This window comes from Neoarius graeffei, chromosome 27 (genome assembly GCF_027579695.1).
Source record: "Neoarius graeffei isolate fNeoGra1 chromosome 27, fNeoGra1.pri, whole genome shotgun sequence".
NCBI lineage: Eukaryota > Metazoa > Chordata > Actinopteri > Siluriformes > Ariidae > Neoarius > Neoarius graeffei.
This window is the reverse complement of record NC_083595.1, coordinates 49,171,445-49,193,957: the sequence shown is the minus strand read 5'-3', so window position 1 is coordinate 49,193,957 and position 22,513 is coordinate 49,171,445. Positions and strand designations below refer to the sequence as shown.

The following is a 22,513-nucleotide window of genomic DNA, read 5'->3' as shown; positions in this document are numbered from 1 at the left end:
ATGAGGCGAGGCGCATAAGGCTTCAGAAATTCTCGTAATTCTTCTTCTTCTTCCGGGTTTGCGGTGTTTACAGATCCCAGCGTGCTCGCGGGGCGTGTGGGCATGTGAGGACACTCCTCCTCACCAATCAGTGCACAGGGGAGTGTCTGCTCACGCCCCTAGCCCCACTCGGCTCGGTTTGGCTCGCTTCAGCCCCACTCCAAAACCATGCAAGTTTTGGGGGCTGAGCAGGGCTGAAGCGAGCTGAGTCGTGCTGTTCTGAGGTAGTCGAAACGCGAGCCGTGTCGGGCTGAAGTGAGCTGAAAAAGGGTAGTGGAAAAGGGCCATAAGTGTCCAGAGCCATCTTCCAAGCGTATCTTAGCAGGCCGTCCTCCATAGAAGCGATGTGATGAGACTCCAGATAGAAGTAGGGCATCAGGTGGGTCTGAAGAGCACGAGAGACCAGCATCACTGGTATCTCAGGATTGACATGTAACTCGACGAAGAGAGAGAGAGAAAAAAAACGCAGGTTGTTGGGCATGCCTGTTGTCACCTATTGGGAAAGAACATTGTGTGCTGATTGCAAGCAGCGACTCCAACAAGACCAACTATGACAGCATAACCAAAAGGTAACGCAGTCATGAGGGAGCCCTGGGACACAAAGCAGCAGCCACTCCACTGTCAACAAACCCGAGTGGGAAGGCGACAGCATCCATACGTCCCAGTTTACCAAAACGCTATGCCTGAGGACCTTCCAGATCTGCTCCTTTACCTAATAAAAAGCTATTAACAAAAGACTAAACAGATGTGTTTTTAGCTGAGACTTAAACACTGAAACTGTGTCTGAGTCCCAAACACTACTTGGAAAGCTGTTCTATAACTGTGGGGCCTTTGTAAGAAAAGGCGTGCTGCCCTTGATGTAGCCTTCACTGTTTGTTTGAGGCACCAACAAATAGCCTGCACCTTTTGATCCAGGTAGACGTGTTGGGTCATAAAAGAGCAGAAGTTCACTCAGGTACTGTGGTACAAGACCATTCAGTGCTTTATAAGTCTAGTTGTTAGTGTATTACAGAAGCCGCGAGAGGCCCTTCATATGATCTTTTTTTTTTATTCACCTTGTTATCCCAAGATAACGACATAATTAATTCAGGATGTCGAGAAAACACAACTAATTCGCGATCTCGAGAAAACAAAACCGTTATTCCGAGATAACAACATAATTAATTCAGGATGTCGAGAAAACAACACAACTAATTCGCGATCTCGAGAAAACAAAACAATTATTCCGTGATCTCGAGAAAACAAAACAATTATTTCATGATCTCGAGAAAACAGCTGAGATTTCTAGCAGAGCTACACCCCCCTGTGTACGGAAGCCGAGAGAGGCCCTTCATATAATCCTTTTTTTTACGGTTTTGTTTTCTCGAGATCTCGCATTAGTTGTTGTTTTCTCAAGATCCTGGATTAATTATGTCGTTATCTCGGAATAACAGTTTTGTTTTCTCGATCTCGAATTAGTTGTGTTGTTTTCTCGAGATCCTGAATTAATTATGTAGTTATCTCAGGATAACAAGGTGAATAAAAAAAAAAAAAAGGATTATATGAAGGGCCCCTCTCGGCTTCCGTAGTATATCAGGTGTGTGGGGTTTTTTTTTTTTAGGGACATTCCAAATTGAGCTGTGCCCAATGCTTGTGCAAGGGCTCTGGTCGGGTTTCCCTTTTCTCAGCTTCAGAATGTCTTGCTTTTCTCCCACAGCTAGCTCTCTGGTTTTGATGTTGGTTTATCCTTTTTAACAATATATGCAATCTTTTTACAGGTGAAATCCCAGGCTCTCACACCTGTTAGTCACATTCTAATATTTCACTTGGAAAAATACATGGGTTCAAACAAAAGGTGCCATATTCGAAGTTGCGTAACACATCAGGAAACGGAAGCTGAAATTCTGATGGTCATCTTTTGATCTCAAACTCCAGTAGTTTCGGAGGTGACTGTATATCGATAGGTTTAATTCCACATTAATGGACACAGTAGGAAGGAAGGGGGCAGGGCTTCCAGGAAGCGTAATCATATCAGAGTTCAAAACTCCTACGCAGATAATTCCAAAGTCGCATGTTGATTGACTCATCTTTTGCAACCGACTGCTCTTTTGCTGTATTTGAGCGGTCGTGTAGTTCAATGTCAAATTCAGGAGCTTTTATGAAACGTTTGTAGAGTGGCAGGACTAGTAATATATTCGATATGATCTAATCGGAATAAACATTGCTAGATATTATGGCAATGTCATATCGTGCAGAGTTGATTAGTAAGAAATAGCACACGACACTGTAGCTATATGGAAATAATGCACGTCTTACTAATGTATGTCGTGTATAACACGACAGTCTGGAGTGTGAGCTGTTGCCATAGAAACAATAACAATAGTCATTCGTCGTCGTATATCCATTAGTCCTGTGTTGTGGTTGCACAGAAACCTGATTGGTGACTGGAAGGTGGTATAAAATGTCATGTAGCAGATTAACGTACGATGCGCTAGTTAGCTAGTTTAATGAATTAGCACAGGCTAAGAGAAACGAGCAGTTATGTATATCCTCAACAGAAAGTCATTGCTCGTGTTTTGGCTATGAGCTGTGCTGTTCTGTCCTCACAACACCCAAGTTGATATTTGAGTCTGCCAAGAATGGTTATCTTATCTCTGTTTTATCATGAGCTAAGCGGGAGAGTTAATATGCGATATTTTGTGCTGGACTTTACTTTGCTTGGTTTCATCAGTGGTTTGTAGGAAATATCAGTGCATGTTAATAATAGTTTAAGGGGGAAAAAAAACATTCTACCATTAAACAAAGCACACCTTTGACAATGTGTAACATGTTCCGTTTCAGAAAGGCCATGGGAATGTTTTTCTTTATCCACAAAAAGAATTAATTGCCCAGGTTTGAAAGGCTGGATGTGTATCTGCTTGGATTTGACACGGGTGCTGTGCTTTATGCCATGAACACAGGACAGGGTTTTGTTTTTTTTTTTTGTTTTTTTAAGTTTTCTTGTTTGTTTTTTGGGGCGTGGTGTATTTTTTTTTTTTTTTTTCCCCCAACAGAAGCCCTGAGGTTAGTTGCTAATATGAGATCAGATAGGTGTGTGTGTGTCTTGTGTATGGTAAACAGCTCGTCTCCTCATGTAAGAGTGCTTGTCTGTACATGTGCTGTTTTTGTGCTTCATGTCCCATATACCTGTGTATCTGTTCATCTCTCCTGCCGTGTGTGTGAGAGAGAGAGAGAGAGAGAGAGAGAGGCAAACACATCTCAAACCTTTCCCAGGTTGCATAAATGTTGCTCACTTCATTTCTGCTCAGCAGATTACCGAGGGCAAAGAGGTGTGTGCGTGTCACATGTTTATGTAACTTGTGGAGACGAAGGCGGCTCGCCAATTGGCTGCAGAGGAGTGAACTCAATCCCCGTGCCCTGGTGTGGTCCAAAAGGCAGTTCTGAGGAAACGAAAGTCATAGTATTAAACTGAAACTGATGGCCTCGGTATGCAAAAGTGAGCACGTTGCCAAATCCACAGCTTTCACACACATCGATGCTGAGACGGTACAGTCTGAAGAACAGGTTTGACCATAAACCTCGAGTCCTCTTCATTACAGCAGATTTATTTTAAATGTTAAAGAAATGGATTTATGGAGCTGAGAACAGGGCTGTAATATTTGTCCTTAAAACTACCGATGTCTGTCTTCAAGATTTATATTCTGGCAATCTAGTTTGCATCTTGGCATGCAGCTATTTCTCCTCTTGTAAAGCATCTGTTCAAGCTCTTTCCTCGTCCAGGAAGGTCTCCATGATGGGTCATTAGGAATTCACTTCCTTCCTTCCTTCCTTCCTTCACTTCCATCAGCTGGGATCACGCAGCGAAGACACGCAGCCATTAGTCCATCGGTTCAGATGTGGCCATTATCTGTGGGAGAGGGAGGTTTAGAGAAGTTGGCATGTAGAATTGAGCTGTACCATCTCTGTGGAGCTGGCTCCTAGCTGTAGAGATGCGTATGAAGTGGCTTACAAACTTTTTTTTTTTTTCCTTTCCCCAGTCACGCCCATTTGCTAATGTGGTGGGGAGAGAGTTCAGGTTCCCCACCACACCTTTTACTTGAAAATTTTTTTTAAAGCAGTTTCTCAAGCCCCCTGTTGTCTTGTAGCCGGCTGAAGTTACGATCCTGTTATACATCAGCGCAGGGGGTTTCGTCAACAAAGAAACATAGTGTTTGTTGCCAAATCTTGTGTGTACGCATTATTTCTACACATCACTTCATCTCGTGTGTGTGTGTTTTTATACATATAAAACATTTTTTGATCTCGCTTCCCACTGCCCCACTACAGTGCGCTTTAGTTCTCTTCCCCTTCATGCTCCCATCATTTCATGACACCCTGTAATACTGCTTTACATAAATCTACACCAGCACAGCGTTGGTGACCAAACAGGGTGTGTGTGTGTGTGTGTGAGACATGTCATCAGACCTGGAATGCTGACTGTATTCTCAGATTTCTCATGTGATTTAAGCATTTGGTCGCAAATCTGACTCTTCACTGACTTTTGTTTTTCCTCTCTCTCTCTCTGTCTGTCTGTCTCTTTCTAGGCTCCATGAGGAGATCAAAGACTTCTACGAGTACATGTCTCCTCGGCCAGAGGAAGAGCGGATGAGGTTGGAAGTCGTCGACAGGATCCAGAGAGTCATCAAGGACTTATGGCCCAGTGCAGATGTACGTCTCTCACAGATGAATATAAGCACAAACGCATCTCGCATCCCAAACGATTTAACACATTTTTGTGCTTTGATCAGTTCCTAATGATTGTGTGTGTGCGCGCACGTTCCCTGTTTTCACTGGACCATTTTACAAACCTGCACAGTAGCTCTTATTGAATTCTCCTCTCCCACACAAAATCTGTTTTAAGACGGTTTCTGCAGTTGCAAGCAAAACCCCGACTGCCCCTTTTGTCCAAGTGCACTTCTGTCTTTCTGTTCGGCGGTCAGATGATTTTGCGTATTACATAAATTTAGATCGTTGCATTTGAGCTGCTTTCCAGACTGAAGCAGTGAAGAAATGACCAATCGAAAGTTCTTACTTCTGTAAGATTCAACCAGAATGTTTTGTCTTAATTGAGGAAGAAAAGTCTTCTGAAATTTTGGTGGTTTTTTTTTTTTTTTCCTCCTCCCCTCTAAGAAATGTTCTTCTGGTATTTAATAAGTGAAATATCCTCCATTCAGAGGTGTCTGTCTTCTGAACTACATCCAGGAACGCGTTCCTGGTAGATCGGAGACGCCGATGTGTCCGATCTCGGTTTATCTGGTGCATTTACATAGCCTTTTGACCCCTTCCTATACGGGTACACTATCCACCAGAAAAACTTTACACAAGATATGAAAGAGGCATGTCGTGTTTTTTTTTTTTTTTTAAAGTGTTTTACCTCGTCAACGTTATCAAGGTGAACTTTGACACAGGAATTCAAGAGCCTCGATCTTGTAAGCCAGTTAAAAAAAAAAAGGAGGTGTTTTGCCTTGCTGCTGTATGTTCTTGGTGCAGGGGGGGGATAGCATCTCGTGCAGGGATAGATGCTCGGGTGGGTATGTATAAATCCTCCACCCTTTGTTAGCAATGTTATGAGTTGGGGTTGGTAGAGGATGTACGTGAGAGAGAGGGAGAGATATTCACCATTTTTCCTCATGTTATTGACAGGTCCAAGTGTTTGGCAGTTTCAGTACCGGCCTGTATTTGCCTACGAGGTAAGCTTCACCACTTCATACGCACGTGCACACACACAGACCCACACTGTGTATGTCTAGACTTGTGAAAACACTGAGACTACGTTCAGACTGCACCCTGAAACGACCCATATCCGATTTTTTTTGCCCATATGCGACCTGTATCCGATTTGTTATTGACAATCTGAACGACACAGATCCAATTTTTTTTTTTTTCACATGCGACCCAGGCCGCTTGGATATATGGTCCTAATTCCGATGCATATCCGTTATTTTCACATGCGACTGCAGTCTGACCGGACAGGTCGCATTCATGCGACCTACACGTCATCAAGAGACAAACGTCACTATTCTGCGTTGGCTAATCCCGCCTCTTTGGTGGAAAACAACAACATTTGTACAGTTTTCAGAATTTAAATAGACTTTTATAGAATTGATCAAGCTAATGGTGGATTTGGTAGGGACCTGGATGTTAAATCATCCTGTATTACAAGATTATAAGATTGTTCTGGAAATTTCCAGTAATTTGACACCTTCGGTCTCATTAGTCTGCTGCCCACATTAATCAGATTATTGTGCGAGTTCCGCCGCCGCCACAAAAACCACATCGCCAGGTCTCGCCTCATCTCCATGCTTTACTTGCAAACTTGAAGAGTGCGCTTTTTTTTTTCGTTTACGTATTACGTAGATGTGCTTATTACGTGTCAATTTGCGCATGCGGGACACTTTTGGGTCGTTTTCCGTTCATATTGGAGATCGCATACAAGTCTCATATAATTGGTAATGTGAACGGCCTAACAAAAAAATCGGATTTCACAACAAATCGGATATGGGTCGTTTCAGGTTGCAGTCTGAACGTAGTGTGAGACTCTTATCTGGAAAGAAAAACCACTCTTAATTTTATATATAGGACTTTGAATATTTGTATTGCGAATGAAACGGAGGAGTATAAGTACACTTTTTAATGTTGTTGGGTTAAATCAAGGTTGGCTCGTATTAAAGGTAAAGAGCCCAGGGTTGTGGTTTTTTTTTTTTTTTTTTGTCTTAATGTATGTTGTTTGCGTGAGCTGGACGGGGATTTAAACTAAATTTAGCCGAGCTGAATGAACATGTGGAGAAAGGTCCCACACCACGTCACAGTCATACTACGCTGACGTGTCACTTGGATAACTAAATCTGGATTAGTGGAATAAATCAGCTGGTGTGTGTGTATGGAATGAAACAAGCAGTTAGGAATCCTGTTAAAGATCTTTTAAGGTGTTTCTCGAAATCATGCTGTGTGTTGGCTATTACAATAAGTGTTGCAGTAGTTCATGTGAGATCTGTGTAGCTGTTGGACGATTACGTCGCTGTTCTGCTATTTTTCTTCTTGAGAAACTCTCTTTCGCAAGCGTTTGTCGGACTGGACTCCCGCCTAGAAAATGATTTATTTTTAGGATGAAGCATTGTTGTAGGCATTATCAGGGCCCGTGAGAGACAGCAGTCCTCAGGTCCACTTCTGAGTGGGTTAGGAGGGGACATGAAATGATGGTCACCGTGGCTGCTTCGTCCTTGGTTATAGTACTGATGTTCTGAAGTGTCCAATAACTTTATTGTGAATGTTGAATAATGCAATACATCATCGTAACTGATGATTCATTCTAATTCAGCTCAAATAAGTTATTAAAGTCCAGTTGATTTAAAATGAACAACAGATGAAGCTTATAGAGAGACATTTACTATAAATGTTTGATCGTCGGGGGGTTGAGATGTGTGGTGAGTGTATGATAGACTGTATAAACCTGTTTTTGTGTGCGTCAGTGATATAGATCTGGTAGTGTTTGGAAACTGGGAGACACTTCCTCTATGGACGCTGGAGGAGGCGCTGCGCAAGAGGAACGTCGCAGACGAGAATTCGGTCAAAGTGCTCGATAAAGCAACGGTACTGTGTGTGTGTGGGGGGGGGATGGGTCACATCTGGATTCAAAATATAAAACTGATCATATTCGTGTATATACACACAGGTTCCGATTATCAAGCTGACAGACGCTCACACTGAGGTCAAAGTGGACATCAGTTTTAACGTGCACAGCGGCGTGAAGGCCGCCAATCTCATCAAAGACTTCAAAAAGGTGTGTGTGTGTTGTCCCGACAGAATGCAGACGCAGTTGGGTCCTGTTGTATTTGGGTGGCCATCTTAACGTCTTATTGTTGATGGTGTGTGTGTTTTAGAAATTCCCCGTGCTGCCGTACCTGGTGCTGGTGCTAAAACAGTTCCTGCTGCAGAGAGAACTGAATGAGGTGTTTACTGGAGGCATTGGGTCCTACAGCCTGTTTCTTATGGCTGTCAGCTTCCTACAGGTACACACACACGCGCAGGTAACATACATGTGCACACACGCCAAGCATTAGTGATCGGTGGGGAACAGCTCACCTGATGTGCATGTTGTAACCATGGTAACGTTCGTGCCAATCTTGGTTAATACCCACTACTGAACTTTGCAGTCCAGATTAGATTTATTGTCAGTAATGATCAGTGTTGGGCACGTTACTTTCAAAAAGTAATTAGTTACTAGTTACTTTTCCCAAAAAGTAACTGAGTTACTAACGGAGTTACTTTGTCATAAAAGTAACTAATTACCAGAGAAAGTAATTATTCCGTTACATTTTGTTCCCCCTCAAAAAAAAAAATCAAATTCAATTAGTGTAATCATAATAAAAGTGAATGTTAAATGTGTTTAATGACTGAAATGGACACTTAACAGAACCAATTAGTAATGTTATCTACACTATATTAATATTTTTGTGGGACAATGTGAGATAAGACATCTATCAAATGTAATATATTTTTGTAGTTATTAAAATTATGTTACTAATTACTGGCCACTGACGAGGACAAACGCTTTGTTCCTCGACATAATGTGCATTGCACGTAAACACTCTTGCCTTTTATTTCAAGTAATGAAAAGTAATGCTGTATTTCCAGTGTGAAAGCGCAGTGCTGGGCTGACCGCTCGCCATCGCTGGGTCTTCTGATTGAAAGAGTGCGCAGTAGTGCAGTAGGCGTGGCCTACCTACGTATGTTGTCCAAATCTACTCTGATTGGCTTACTGTGCCGTTGTCTCGCGTCTCCCCTCCCCACACTAAAGCAGAGGAAAGAAAGGCTGAGCGAGCAGCGTGCCAGATGAGAACAGCTTTAATAAAGTAACGCATAGTATTTTATTGTAAGTAACGGGAACGGCGTTATAACGATGTAAAAAGTAATTAGTTAGATTACTCGTTACTAAAAAAAGTAACGCCGTTAGTAACGCCGTTTATTTGTAACGCCGTTATTCCCATCACTGGTAATGATGATTAAAGGTTATTAACGAGGATGTTGTTTGTCTTCACTATTCTTTTTCAAGCAAATGAAAATAGTTAATTTTAGTTACATTGCAATGCTTGAATATTAGCAATTAAATATTTCTGATGCAATCTGTCAATCTTCGCTCTTTTTTTTTTTTTTTTTTTTTTTCCCCCCCCCTGACTTATCCCATATCTTATGACCTGATTGGTCAGGAGGTTTAAAAATATCTTTTGACATCACTATTACTTTTGTGAAAAGTGGAACTTTTGAAAGTAGGAGGAAAAACAAAAAACAAAGACGCTTAGTGTGAAGGCAGCCTGACGTTTAAAAAAAAAAAATTCAGTCGGGGCGGCACGGTGGTGTAGTGGTTAGCGCCGTCGCCTCACAACAAGAAGGTCCGGGTTCGAGCCCCGTGGCCGGCGAGGGCCTTTCTATGCGGAGTTTGCATGTTCTCCCCGTGTCCGTGTGGGTTTCCTCCGGGTGCTCCGGTTTCCCCCACAGTCCGAAGACATGCAGGTTAGGTTAACTGGTGACTCTAAATTGAGCGTAGGTGTGAATGTGAGTGTGAATGGTTGTCTGTGTCTATGTGTCAGCCCTGTGATGACCTGGCGACTTGTCCAGGGTGTACCCCGCCTTTCGCCCGTAGTCAGCTGGGATAGGCTCCAGCTTGCCTGCGACCCTGTAGAACAGGATAAAGCGGCTAGAGATGATGAGATGAGATGAGAAAAATTCAGTCGGTTAGTGAAATGTGTGTGTGCTGTATATTTAGTGGTGTATTGTATTGCGTATTTGATTTTGTTTTATTATCAGATGTGAAAGTCATAGGAACTCACCAGTGGCTCTGTGTTTTGTAGCTACACTACAGAGAGGATGTGTGCAGTCCCAACTCCAACATGGGCGTCCTGCTCATCGAGTTCTTCGAACTGTACGGCCGCCATTTTAACTACCTGAAAACGGGCATCAGGATTAAAGACGGCGGCTCGTACGTGGCTAAAGACGAGGTTCTGAAAGGCATGCTCGACGGATACAGACCGTCCATGCTGTACATCGAGGATCCGCTACAGCCGGGTACAGATACATACACGCGCTTTTGAGCAAGAGGAATTGGAACTGTTCTTAAGGTTTGTGTGGATTATTCTGACTTTTTTTTTTTTCTCGTGTGCGATTTAGGCAACGATGTTGGAAGGAGCTCATATGGGGCCATGCAGGTGAAGCAAGCGTTCGATTATGCGTATGTGGTTCTGAGCCACGCCGTTTCTCCCATCGCCAAACACTATCCCAACAACAAATCTGAAAGGTGTGTACACACACACAAAGTACAAATTGCTGACACACTTTCACACAAACCCATATCTCAGACCTTTTAAATATGATACGAATGATTTCATTAAAGCTAATTTCGGTGTTCTCTCTCTCTCTCTCTCTCTCTCTCTCTCTCTCTCTCTCTCTCTCTCTCTCTCTCATTCCCTCAGTATTCTGGGTCGAATAATCCGAGTCACGCAAGAGGTAGCAGAGTACCGTGATTGGATCAGCACGCACTGGGGCGGGCAGTCGCAAAGCGAGGCAGCTTACAACTGCAACGGTACACACTGGGTGCCATTATATGAAACTTTTTTTTTTTTGGACCCGTCATGATATTTACGCACTTCCATTTGCTTGTATGAATCCTCCCCCCTCACGTTGATAACCGAACATTGTAGCTGTCTGACCTTTGGTCCTGCTCTGTGTGTACAGGAAACGACGTCACCCTCCTGGTGGAACCTCAGGAGCTCGACGAATGTAACAACAACTTACCTGACGAGATCGTCGTCCTTCCTCCAGCACCACGGAGTAAAGCGTCTTCCAACTCCTCCTCCCCACCTCCTTCCTCACCCTCATCATCGTCTTCATCCTCCTCGCCCTCTCCTTCCTCCACGACGTCCAGTGATGCAGTGAGTACATACTGTGGTGTTTTTTATTTATTTTTAAAGCGGCTTTAGGTTAACTTTTACGCTGCTTGCTTTCTGATCGGTCCAGGATTCGGACGGAACGCCGTGCAAGACAGTGAAACAGCTGCCTGGCCGGGGCTCTGGTGCTCACCGAGAAAATCCTGAGAGGATTCTGGTCAATCACAGAGCTCAGAGTCATCCCATGACCACACCCACTACAGGCCACAAAGGCAGCAAGGTAAAAATTATTATAATGTGTATCGGCAAGGACAGGTGTAGAGGTGTACAGGCAGAGCGTAAACACCTAGTCTGGCTAACGCGACTGCAAAGCTCTACGAGCATTTGGTCTGGCCAAGATATTAAACCCAACCGTTTCCCAGAGCCCGTGGTTGACCCGCCTCCCTGAAATGCCTGTTTGCTACTGGTCGAAGCCAGAAAAGGCTGTGACGAAGCTTAAACCAATCACATCACTCTTTCTTCTGACGTATGTGACGCGACGGGGCTAACTGGTAGATTAAACTCTTACCGAAGCCGGTCGGGAGCAAGGCGAAAACGTCCTTCATTTCAATAAATACCTCCAGGGCTGCTCTTTGCTACGTTTTCAATGAGAACTTGCTCCATGTTCGTAATGTTTCTAGTGAATGAAGCGCTTCCGGCATAGATTCTGTAAACAATCTATGGCTTCCGGTCGCAGTTCTACTACATCAATGCCTTGAACATGCCTCTACCCAGGGCCGTTGGAGATGCTCGAAGTTGATTGGTTCCCGATTTTTCGGGAGCTTGGAAGAGCTGGAGATAGCTTGCCTGGCCAGACTAAGCTCGCAACAGGCCCTCATGTTGCGTCACGCTTAGGATGGGCGGGCCCAGGCTAGTAAACACTGGGTCGAAGTGAAAAAGGAAAGCGAAAGAACCCGGATCCTTCGATACAAAATGGCGGAATGTGGATTTAGTACGTATAATGTCTTTGGGGGGAGGAGCTAAGATATTTAAAATAAATTTGGTCTGAGCCAGGAGGAAATAAAGTTAATGAATTTGAACTGTTCAGTCCTTTTAAAGATTTAATACAAAGTTTATTAAATAACGAAACATTTATTAAATGGCATCACAATATTTAATCAATAGATCAGTATAATATCGTCGTCTTGCCCAGACATAGTCGCGTGTAGTTGCTTCTGCCCTGATGAACGCTGCGATTTACGTTTGTTTTTCCAGTTGTACAGCTGCATATTTGCCCATGCCTTACTGTTTTACACAATACCCCACCCATGGTACGCCCAGGTCATCGCCGATTGTGCACTATTTTTACAAATGTGATTTAATAACCATATTATCAATCCTTGGTACGTCGAGCATGACTGAGTGGTGGCCAAAATCATCTTTTTTATATCAACTCATCTGCATCGTCTCATGGTGGCATACAATTTGCAAACATTCGAATCGAAACGGCCATCACGACGTTTCGACAAGTATCATGTCATCAGCATGACTTTTTTTGATTTAGCAGTAAAGGATCGGGTGAAAAATCTGCACGTTATCTTGAGGAACGTTGTGGTCGTGTTGCGACTTGCGCACTGGGCTTTTACACCCGTGATGTTAATCGCGATCACCGGAGGTGTTCGCTTTTGGAATTTTAAGGAAGAGTTTAAAAATAAAAGGAGAAAGAAAAGATTAAAAAATTTAAAAACTAAAAAGAGAAAGGAAAAACATGGCCGTCAGTGTTTTTAATCCCCCGCTGGCTGAAAGGCCTGGAGGGGGATTATGTCGTGGCGATTACCCTTCCCAGGACGGAACTCGCGTTCTGAAATCAACTCCTCTCGCAATTTTTGGAGGAATTTCATGAAACTTGGTAGGATTCTTTGTTATATGTTGGTAATACGCGTATTGTGATTTTTGTTAAATTGGGTCACATTTTACCAGAGTTACAGCCCTTGATTAACAAAATTATACTTTGACAATTTCACGAGTGTGTTTTTCCTTCTGAAATTAACTTCTCTCACAAGTTGTAGAAGAATTTCACCAAACCTGTTAAAAGGTATTGTTGTATGTCATTTAGTACGCATATTGTTTTTGTTCAATTCAGTCGCATTTTACCAGTTGTGTCCGTCGATTAACAACCTACTACTTTGACAATTTCATGAAGGTGTGTTTTCCTTCTGACATCAACTCCTCATAATTTTTGGACAAATTTCTCGAAGCTTGGCAAAAGGCCTTGTTATATGACGGTAATACGCATATTGCGATTTAATTTAATTGGTGAAAATTTGACCAGAGTTTTGACCCTTGATTAAATTTGTACTTTGACAATTTGATGAGGGTGTACGTTCTTCTGAAATCAGCTCCTCTTACAATTTTGTGGAGGAATTTCACCAAACTTGGCAAAATGCTTTGTTATATGACAGTTATATCGAAATTTCGTTTAATTTGGGCAAATTTTCCCAGAGTTATGCCCTTGGTTATTAACAAACTTGTACTTTGGCAATTTCATCAAGGTGTGCTTGCTTTCTGAAATCAACTTCCCTCACAATTTTTATTATCCCCCGCTGGCCGAAAGGCCCGAAGAGGGATTATGTCGTGGCGATGTCTGTCCGTCCGTCCGTCCCGGGAAGGGTGCTCACCTTCTGAAATCAACTCCTCTCACAATTTTTGGAGGAATTTCACGAAACTTGACAGGATTCTTTGTTATATGTCGGTATTACGCATATTGCAATTTTGTTCAATTCGGTCGTATTTTACCAGAGTTACGGCCTCGTTGCCAGTGGGGGATATTGCGCTCTCAGAGCACTCTTGTTAATATCGTCGGTATATTTTTGCTGTGAATTAAATAAAAATCGAAGGAACATTTTGTCACGTTTATTCAAGTTTGCATCTCCTATTTTAAGGTTATGTAATTTAGTATAATCTAAATGCATTTAAGTAACTCGTATCTGCAGACATCCTTTTATATTTTATGCTTGAATTCCTTTTTTTTTTTTTCTTCTCCAGGATACAGGCATGTTTCAATTTATTTATTTATTTTTTAAACTTTTTCAAATTTATTTGTAGACAAATTACTTTTCTTGTACACCTCAGAGGTCACGAGTTTAAATCCCGATGATGCTTTGAGTGGGAGGGGCATACTGTCTCTCATTCCTGTCAGTCCCAGTGACACAAGCCAATCCTGGGCATCTACAGGCTCATGTATAAGGAAGAGGGCAGACAGCACGTCATTTGTAGGATATTTAAGTTATTCCACGCAATCAAGTCGTACATGAGCTGATAGGCGACGAGGTGCGTAGCAACGAGTCGGCTATAATCCATATACGACGAGATTGAGTGGAGTAACCGTTTTATTCTATCCACATTCACTGGATTTTGAGAAACGGAGCATTTTTACTTTTTGCAAATTCAGTAAATAGAAACTTTATACAAAACGTCTGACAAAATAATTTCCGCTTGGAATGTAAACAAACCGGCGAAATGACGGGAGCAATTTGTGAAAAATGCAATAATAATTCTTGAAAAATAAAAAGATATCAAATACTTTCGTTCCATCGTTTCGTTTGTTGCTTTTTTTGTGTGTGGGGGGGGGGGGTTTCGAGTAGTTTTTATTTCGTCTTTGGTTGGTTCAGCAAGACGCTCTGCCATTTTTATTTTTCTCTACTCACGATATATGAGCTGATAGCCTAGTAGTAGAGTAGCCAATCAGAGCGTGTGATTGCTCATATCCACTGAATACGGATAGAATAATAGTGCTTTGATTACATTAGGATATTAGTCAAGAGGCCAGCCATGATGATGGTGATTGTGGTTATTTAAGTTTGTTCTCTTCTCTCGGCAGAGCCGGCAGTTTCGGCCGAGCAAAAGCTCCCCAGCCCAACAGAGCGTCTCTAACAGCAAGAGCCACCAAAGCAGCAAGCCCCATCACCACGCCACCGGCAAGAGACGGAAAAACCAGCGGGATGCAGTGCACGAGGACCTGTGCAGATAGGAGGCGCTTTTTTTTTTTTTTTTCCTTCTTCCCAGACACTCACCTACTCTTACTTCCCTGACCATAAGGGCACGCTGCCAGTGTTATTGGGCCCCCTCTAACCAGATCTGATATTTTTAAAGCAGCGGTTTAAAAAAAAAAAAATCCAGTGTGGAGATCTGGGGACAAGTAAATCGGGAGGGAGCTTTTTTTCTTTTTTTTTTTTTCTCTCTCCCCCCCCCTCCATTCTTCCCTACTGGCTTCTTTACTGCTTGTGCTTGGTGTGGTGGAGTTTTTGGTGTCCTCTCCACCTCTCCACCACAGAGACCCTTCTCTTATTGGTGTGGAGGACCAAAGACTTGGAAAAAAAAAGAAAAAAAAAAAAAAGACAGAGACTCTCAAAGGAGCAATATCCTAAAGCGCTGGACTTTAAGAGGAAAGTGAAAATTAAAAAAAAAAAAAAGAGCCAAAAAAAAAATTAAATGAGTGATTTTTAAAAGTGCAAAAAAAAAAAAAAAAAAAACCCACACACAATCATTGAAATTCAGGACCGGAATTATGCATGAAGGTTTTTTTTTTTTTTTCCTTTTTTTTTTTTCTTTTTTTTGGGAAGAGTGAAATCTTTTGTCATGCGCTGATTAGATGGATTTGTATAAAACAAAAACAAAAAAAAAATCCAAAAAAATGATAAAATGCCTCTAAATCATAAGGAAAATTTCATAAGTTTTTACAGGATCGTTACCTTTTTTGACAGATGTGTAAACACGACTTCACAGAGCCAAACTGGGATTTAAGTTCATCGAATCATCAGCATTGTGTGTGTGAGGATATGGTGTTGATATCTGGATTGTGATTGTGTTCTTGGAGGTGCGTGAGATGGATCAAGTGCACGTATTTGTCGTCTGTTGGGTGTGACCGTGCGCGCACACATACAAACACACACACATACAAACACACACTCACTCGCACACACTTTTTCATTCATCGGAAACTGACAAAGGGTTGCTGGTGTACAGAAGTGATTTGTGTTTCAGCTCTGTGCTAAATGAAAGGATATTTTACAAATCACTACCCAGTCCCCCCCCCCCCCCCCTCCCCTTTCTGTAGAGTATCAAACCCCAAATTATTTGAATTGTATGCATATTTATTATTTTTTTTTTTTTTGGAAACTTGAAGTATAGATATATATTATATATAGACATGTTATAGATGTGTATCTACGGGCAGATGAGGATGATGTGAACGTCACTCATCTGATATTGTGGCTAAGTCACTGTTTAGTTTATTATAAATTTTTTTTTTTTTCCCTTTCAAACAATTGAACTCTTCAGTGACCAATTTGTTGTCTAAACCTTGACAGAGACCATTTTAAACAAATTGTTTTAACCTGTAGTTGGTCTCCTTACCTTACAAAATGGAGGTTAGTAAATTTCCCCCCCCTTCAGGTTTTTTTTTTTTTTTTTAACTTTTTTCCTGTGTATGTATGTTTTTCCCCTCGTCATAAACTGTCACTGCAGTACATCAACTGACCACTAGATGGTGGTGGGACCCCTTTTTTCCCTTCCCCAGAAGTTCCAAATGATCTTGTTAGATTTTCCCATAAATATCAGTTTTTAAGTCTGAATGTGGATCAGAAGGAACGGTTGTATGAAAATGGATGATATTAGGAAGTGAAAGGAGAGAGGACGAGCGCTCGAAGGGTCTCCAGTGCCATTGAGAATGTCTGTCTGGTGGTTAGACAAATTGTATTCATGAGTACTCATGCAATAAACTGCAGCACAATTAAACAAACATACATGCTATTTTCACTTTGTGTCCTCTTGTTTATTACTTTTCTTGTAACTGTTAAAGCTTATGAAATGGGTCTCTGTGTAGCGTCGACGTTTTTAAAACGTAGCTTCTGAGACGTATACAGTTTGTGTGTGTGTAGCTGAAAACACACAATTTAAACTAGAAAGTAAGCTTAATAGTTTGCCCAAAAATTAAGGAAGGAATAAAACATTTCAGGGTATGCTGTTATAGGAAAATAATCATTGATGAGGTGCGACGCAGCCCGAGTTGAAGCAGAAGATTTCTTCCTCAAAATGATTTATTCCCATTATAACTTAAAGGAACAGTCCACCTTACTTCCATAATGAAATATGCTCTTATCTGAATTGAGACGAGCTGCTCCGTACCTCTCCGAGCTTTGTGCGACCTCCCAGTCAGTCAGACGCAGTCAGACGCGCTGTCACTCCTGTTAGCAATGTAGCTAGGCTCAGTATAGCCAATGGTATTTTTTGGGGCTGTAGTTAGATGCGACCAAACTCTTCCGCGTTTTTCCTGTTTGCATAGGTTTATATGACCAGTGATATGAAACAAGTTCAGTTACACAAATTGAAACGTAGCGATTTTCTATGCTATGGAAAGTGCGCACTATAATGACAGGCGTACTAACACCTTCTGCGCACTTCGGCAGCGCATTGATACGGAGCTCAGATATCAATGCGCTGCCGAAGCGCGCAGAAGGTGTTAGTACGCCTGTCATTATAGTGCGCACTTTCCATAGCATAGAAAATCGCTACGTTTCAATTTGTGTAACTGAACTTGTTTCATATCACTGGTCATATAAACAGGAAAAACGTGGAAGAGTTTGGTCGCATCTAACTACAGCCCCAAAAAATACCATTGGCCATGCTGAGCCTAGCTACATTGCTAACAGGAATGACGGCGCGTCTGACTGCGTCTGACTGACTGGGAGGTCGCGCAAAGCTCGGACAGGTACGGAGCAGCTCGTCTCAATTCAGATAAGGGCATATTTCATTATGGAAGTACGGTGGACTGTTCCTTTAAGAGAATACTGACTATTAAAAAAAAAAAAAAAAAGGTCCAAATAACTACCTAATTCATGTAGAAGAGTCATTAACATGGAGCCCAAGAGAGCAAAGTTGACCATTTCTGGTGGGAGAGGCATCCTGTGTGTCTCCTGTCAATCACAGTGACTTGAGTCGATCATGGCTGTCTGGAATCTCCAGTATGAGGAAGATGAACTTCAAGAACTGCAGAAGTACCCAAAAGCCGCTGAGGATCAAAAGAAAAGATTTGTTTGTACTGGGATCGAGATGCTGACCTCTTCTGCTCCTCAGACCTGCCTGATCCATCCTGGTGCCCTGTGTCTGGTTGGAGTCTCATCGCATCGTTCCTGTAGAGGACGGCCCCATGTGGACAGTTGGGGGTCGCGCCTGGAGGACGCTCTGGACTCTTGCAGTGGTGCTTTTGTGGCTGGGGACTGCGGTTGTCGTGAACGGTTTTGCGCTCGGGTTTCTGTTGTTGGGGGGTTTATAGCACCAACGAAGCTGACTTTGTTAAAACTGTTAATGTTATAGTCATGTTGTCTGTTGTTGCCCAAATAAGGATGGGTTTCCTTTTGAGTCAGGTTCCTCTCGAGGTTTCTTCCTCATGCTGTCTGAGGGAGTTTTTCCTTGCCACCGTCGGCACAGGCTTGCTCATTGGGGATAGATTAGGGATAAAATTAGCTCATGTTTTAAGTCGTTCAAATTCTGTAAAGCTGCTTTGCGACAATGTTTATTGTTAACAGCACTATACAAATAGAAATGACTTGACTGCTGTTCTATCGAGAAAATAAAACTGAAAAGGAACCGCATGCGGAAAGTGGAGGACACGTATGCTATTTCTGAAAGTGCCCAGATGTGTACTTCTGTCAACGTGGTAACAAAGAAGCCTAATCAGTTACAGTACTGTGAAGTGAAAACCAAGTAAAGTTCTGAAGGTAAGCCTTAGTAAATGAGTCCCCCTACAGGCACTATAGCCTCATTGCAGTCTGCTGTACAGCATTTAAAGATGCAGTATGTAAAATTTAGGGGGCCTCTATGAGCAGAAATTGAAGATAATTATGTATCCACTATGTTTTCATTAGCGTATAATCACTTGTATCTACAAATCTTTGGGGGTTTTTTTCTTCAGCTTGGAATGAGCTCTTCATATCTACGTAGGGAGCGGGTCCTGTTCCACGGAGCCGCCATGTTACTATAGTAACATAGAATGAACAAACCAAACACTGACTCAAGAGAGGGCGTTTGTGTTTCGTGTTTTTCCAAGTGTTAGCCAGCACCAGAAGAAAGAGAACAAAGAACGAAGGAGCTGTTTTAAGAGACCGATAGTGTTCTGGATAGGTTTGCATCTCCTTTTAATTTAGTAATTTGTTAAACGTTAATATAAACAAGTCTCAGGGCTAAACGTTTATGTTGCTGTTGCAGTTAGTTAAGTTACTCTGCCTGTATCAGTGGTTTTACTTGTATAAAATACCCCTTTGTCTGTAACAGTACGTTCCATTTTGCGTCCATGGGTCACGATGTCATTTTCTGATTGAAATTCTAATGAACCAACTTTAGTTTGTAACGGTCAATATTGGATGAGTAAAGGGATTTTCTGCTTGAAGAGTTTTGTTCTCCGAGAAGTAACCTGCTCTGTAAGTGGCTAAGGGAAACGAGAAGAAGAACTGCTATAAGAGGTAAATGTCGGTGAAGTTGTACACTTCTTTACTCATGGAATTGTTTTGGTTGTTCCAATAAAATAATATGCTCACAGTTTAAATGAAAGTTTTATTCCTGTACATGTTTAAGTGTACGCATAAATCCCTGGCAAACACCAGCCTACCAACCGCATATTGTTGTACCAGCTTTTTAGTTTTCAAAAGAAAACTGTAAAAGATTGAAAAGTGTACACTCTGTACAATAATGAAGGAAAAAAAAAAGACTTGGAAGACTGTAACCATGCTTTTTTTCTTCTTCTTTCTTCTCCCCCTCCCAGGATATTGTGATATTCGTTTGAAGACATGTTGTACAATTCCAGGTGATATGAGAAGGGCATAATCAGAAAGGACTCTCCTGGGGGCGTCGTGGCTCAGGTGGATAAGGCGCCATACCATAAATCCGGGGACCCGGGTTCGATTCCGACCCGAGGTCATTTCCCGATCCCTCCCTGTCTCTCTCCCACTCATTTCCTGTCTCTACACTGTCCTATCCAATAAAGGTGAAAAAAAGCCCAAAAAATATATTTAAAAAAAGAAAGGACTCTCCTGGGCCCTGTACTACAAAGCGGGTTTTCTGGCTTACCAGGGTAACTTCGAGAGTAACTTGATCACGTGCAGCGTAACTTCCCGATTAACCCATACTACGAAAGTTGGCTATGTTCAAACCGAGGTATGCTGCCATGGCAACTTACGCTGCATCTCAAACCTGCTCGTCTCAGGTTATGTTCTTGGTTAACCCGAGGTTTCCGATTAACCACACCCTTTTTAAACACCACCTCTCCACCGACATTTCCTCTAGAGACAATGCCAGCGTACCTGGATGACCCGTGCGATATCGGAGCGCAGATTAGAGATGGGATTTATGGCTCTTTGATGGGATCCGCATCTTTGTGATTCGTTCTTTGAAAAGAGCCGTTCAAAAGACTGGCTCATTTGGCTCTTTTTAAATATTTATTCAGTTTTAAGAAGACAGCGTCTAAAGAAGCCAGATCCCTCTGCTTAGACAGTGACAATATTTCTGGACATACCTTTTATATAAAGCAACCTAGACTTACATTATTGTAACCCCTAAACGCTCATAAATAACCATTAAAAAACAATGAGGGCTTCAATGAATGTCCATGCAGAACGGCTTTTCTGTAAAAAAAAAAAAGAACCCACTCAAGAACATAGTTATCAAGAACGCAAGAATATTTTATAGAAAAACACTTGTTTTACAAAAATATTTAAGTCTGAGATATAAAATAGATACAACTACAATAAATATAACACGAACATTTTAATAGAAAAAACTTATTAAAAATATTGAAATTGTAACAAAAATAGATACAACTAAACAGTCAGATAAATAGATAAAGTTATAACAAGAACAATATTTTAATAGGAAAAAACAATTAATGCAAAAAAATAGAAAAATAGATACAACTAGACAAACAGATAAATAAATAAAATACACAAAAATAGAACAAACAAAATGACGATAGAATAAATTAAATGAACGTCCGTGCAAAGTAGTTTTCCCACAATATCATTAATATCACACAACTACATTATAAACTATATACAAAAAAATTTGAATTATTAGGCAAACAGATAAAACTTGAATAAATAAAGGCAAATGCTGTTTAGCCTACTTCTTGTCCTTGGGCAAAAGCTTTTTCATCTGAAACACACACACTTACCATTATGAATGATGTTTTTATATTTCATTTTCACCTGTGGGCGGCACGGTGGTGTAGTGGTTAGTGCTGTCGCCTCACAGCAAGAAGGTCCGGGTTCGAGCCCCGTGGCCGGCGAGGGCCTTTCTGTGCGGAGTTTGCATGTTCTCCCCGTGTCCGCGTGGGTTTCCTCCGGGTGCTCCGGTTTCCCCCACAGTCCAAAGACATGCAGGTTAGGTTAACTGGTGACTCTAAATTGAGCGTAGGTGTGAATGTGAGTGTGAATGGTTGTCTGTGTCTATGTGTCAGCCCTGTGATGACCTGGCGACTTGTCCAGGGTGTACCCCGCCTTTCGCCCGTAGTCAGCTGGGATAGGCTCCAGCTTGCCTGCGGCCCTGTAGAACAGGATAAAGCGGCTAGAGATAATGAGATGAGATGAGATTTTCACCTGTTGCCAGGTGCGTTTGGCACTGCTGTTGCCTCTGAAATGTTCACAGGACATACACCAACTTAGTCAAAGGGACTGAACAGTCAGTCATCCTAATTCATGTGACTCTGTGCACATATCAGCTTAAGTAGGCTACTCAGCTTAAGTGGTGTCCGTTGTTATAAACAGTCGTCTTGTCATTTCAGACGTCCCGCTTTCATTGGCCAAAACACCTGAAACGTTCCTAGGATACGCTAGGAAATAGGAAACTGATATTGACATTGATGAGCATTGCATTATGCTCAGAAAGTTGAATCAAGTTCAACTTGAACAAACACACTGCTCACACACGAACACTCGTGGTGTCAACCGTTCTACTACGGAACCGTAACAAACAATAGAAAATCTGCTGCTGATCAGTGTGATCGCCACCTGACAGATATTAAGATGAGCCAAAAAATTATCCTGAATGTGCTGCAGACAGATATCGTTGTACCCACCAGCTACCGTCGGTCCTAATACGGTCCACGCGTGGAAAGGGTTTGGTTTGATTTTCAACCTCACCACTAGATGTCACTAAATCCTACATAGTGCACCTTTAAGCTTCCTCACTGCTCAAGGAACTTGATCCTGTTCTGATTTGCTGCATCGTTTCAGCTCGGGTTTTGGTGGAGTTTTCATCAGTAGCTGATCAGATCCATCACTTCGATCCTTTCTTTTATTTATTTAGATTCATAACGTTCTCCCATTGCATCTCAAAATGACTTGAGTCACCTGAAAACTCTGACATAACTAGAGTTATCGTGTTAGACCCAGTGATATCAGACTTCTTCAAACTAAACCAGGTGTAACAGCCACCACCCAGCCTCAGTTGTCCTGCCCACTTCTGGGGCGGGCTTTAAAGGAGATTCTCCTCTGAATCTCTCAGGCACTGGATGAAGATGTGAGAGACGCGCAGCTTCTCCAATGAGC

The 22,513-nt window shown here is 42.0% G+C and overlaps 1 protein-coding gene across 1 annotated transcript in view; it reads left to right on the top strand.

Moving 5' to 3' along the window:
* tent4b (terminal nucleotidyltransferase 4B) overlaps nt 1-16,733 on the top strand; it is a 31,722-nt gene extending 14,989 nt beyond the window's left edge. The window contains exons 2-12 of the mRNA XM_060911967.1: nt 4,602-4,725; nt 5,701-5,747; nt 7,527-7,647; nt 7,730-7,837; nt 7,938-8,066; nt 9,906-10,119; nt 10,222-10,348; nt 10,524-10,633; nt 10,786-10,982; nt 11,068-11,217; nt 14,797-16,733. Of these exons, the coding sequence (XP_060767950.1) occupies nt 4,602-4,725; nt 5,701-5,747; nt 7,527-7,647; nt 7,730-7,837; nt 7,938-8,066; nt 9,906-10,119; nt 10,222-10,348; nt 10,524-10,633; nt 10,786-10,982; nt 11,068-11,217; nt 14,797-14,946 (1,477 nt within the window). The 3' untranslated portion in view covers nt 14,947-16,733. The remainder of the gene's footprint in view (nt 1-4,601; nt 4,726-5,700; nt 5,748-7,526; nt 7,648-7,729; nt 7,838-7,937; nt 8,067-9,905; nt 10,120-10,221; nt 10,349-10,523; nt 10,634-10,785; nt 10,983-11,067; nt 11,218-14,796) is intronic.
* The last annotated feature ends 5,780 nt before the right edge of the window (nt 16,734-22,513 follow it).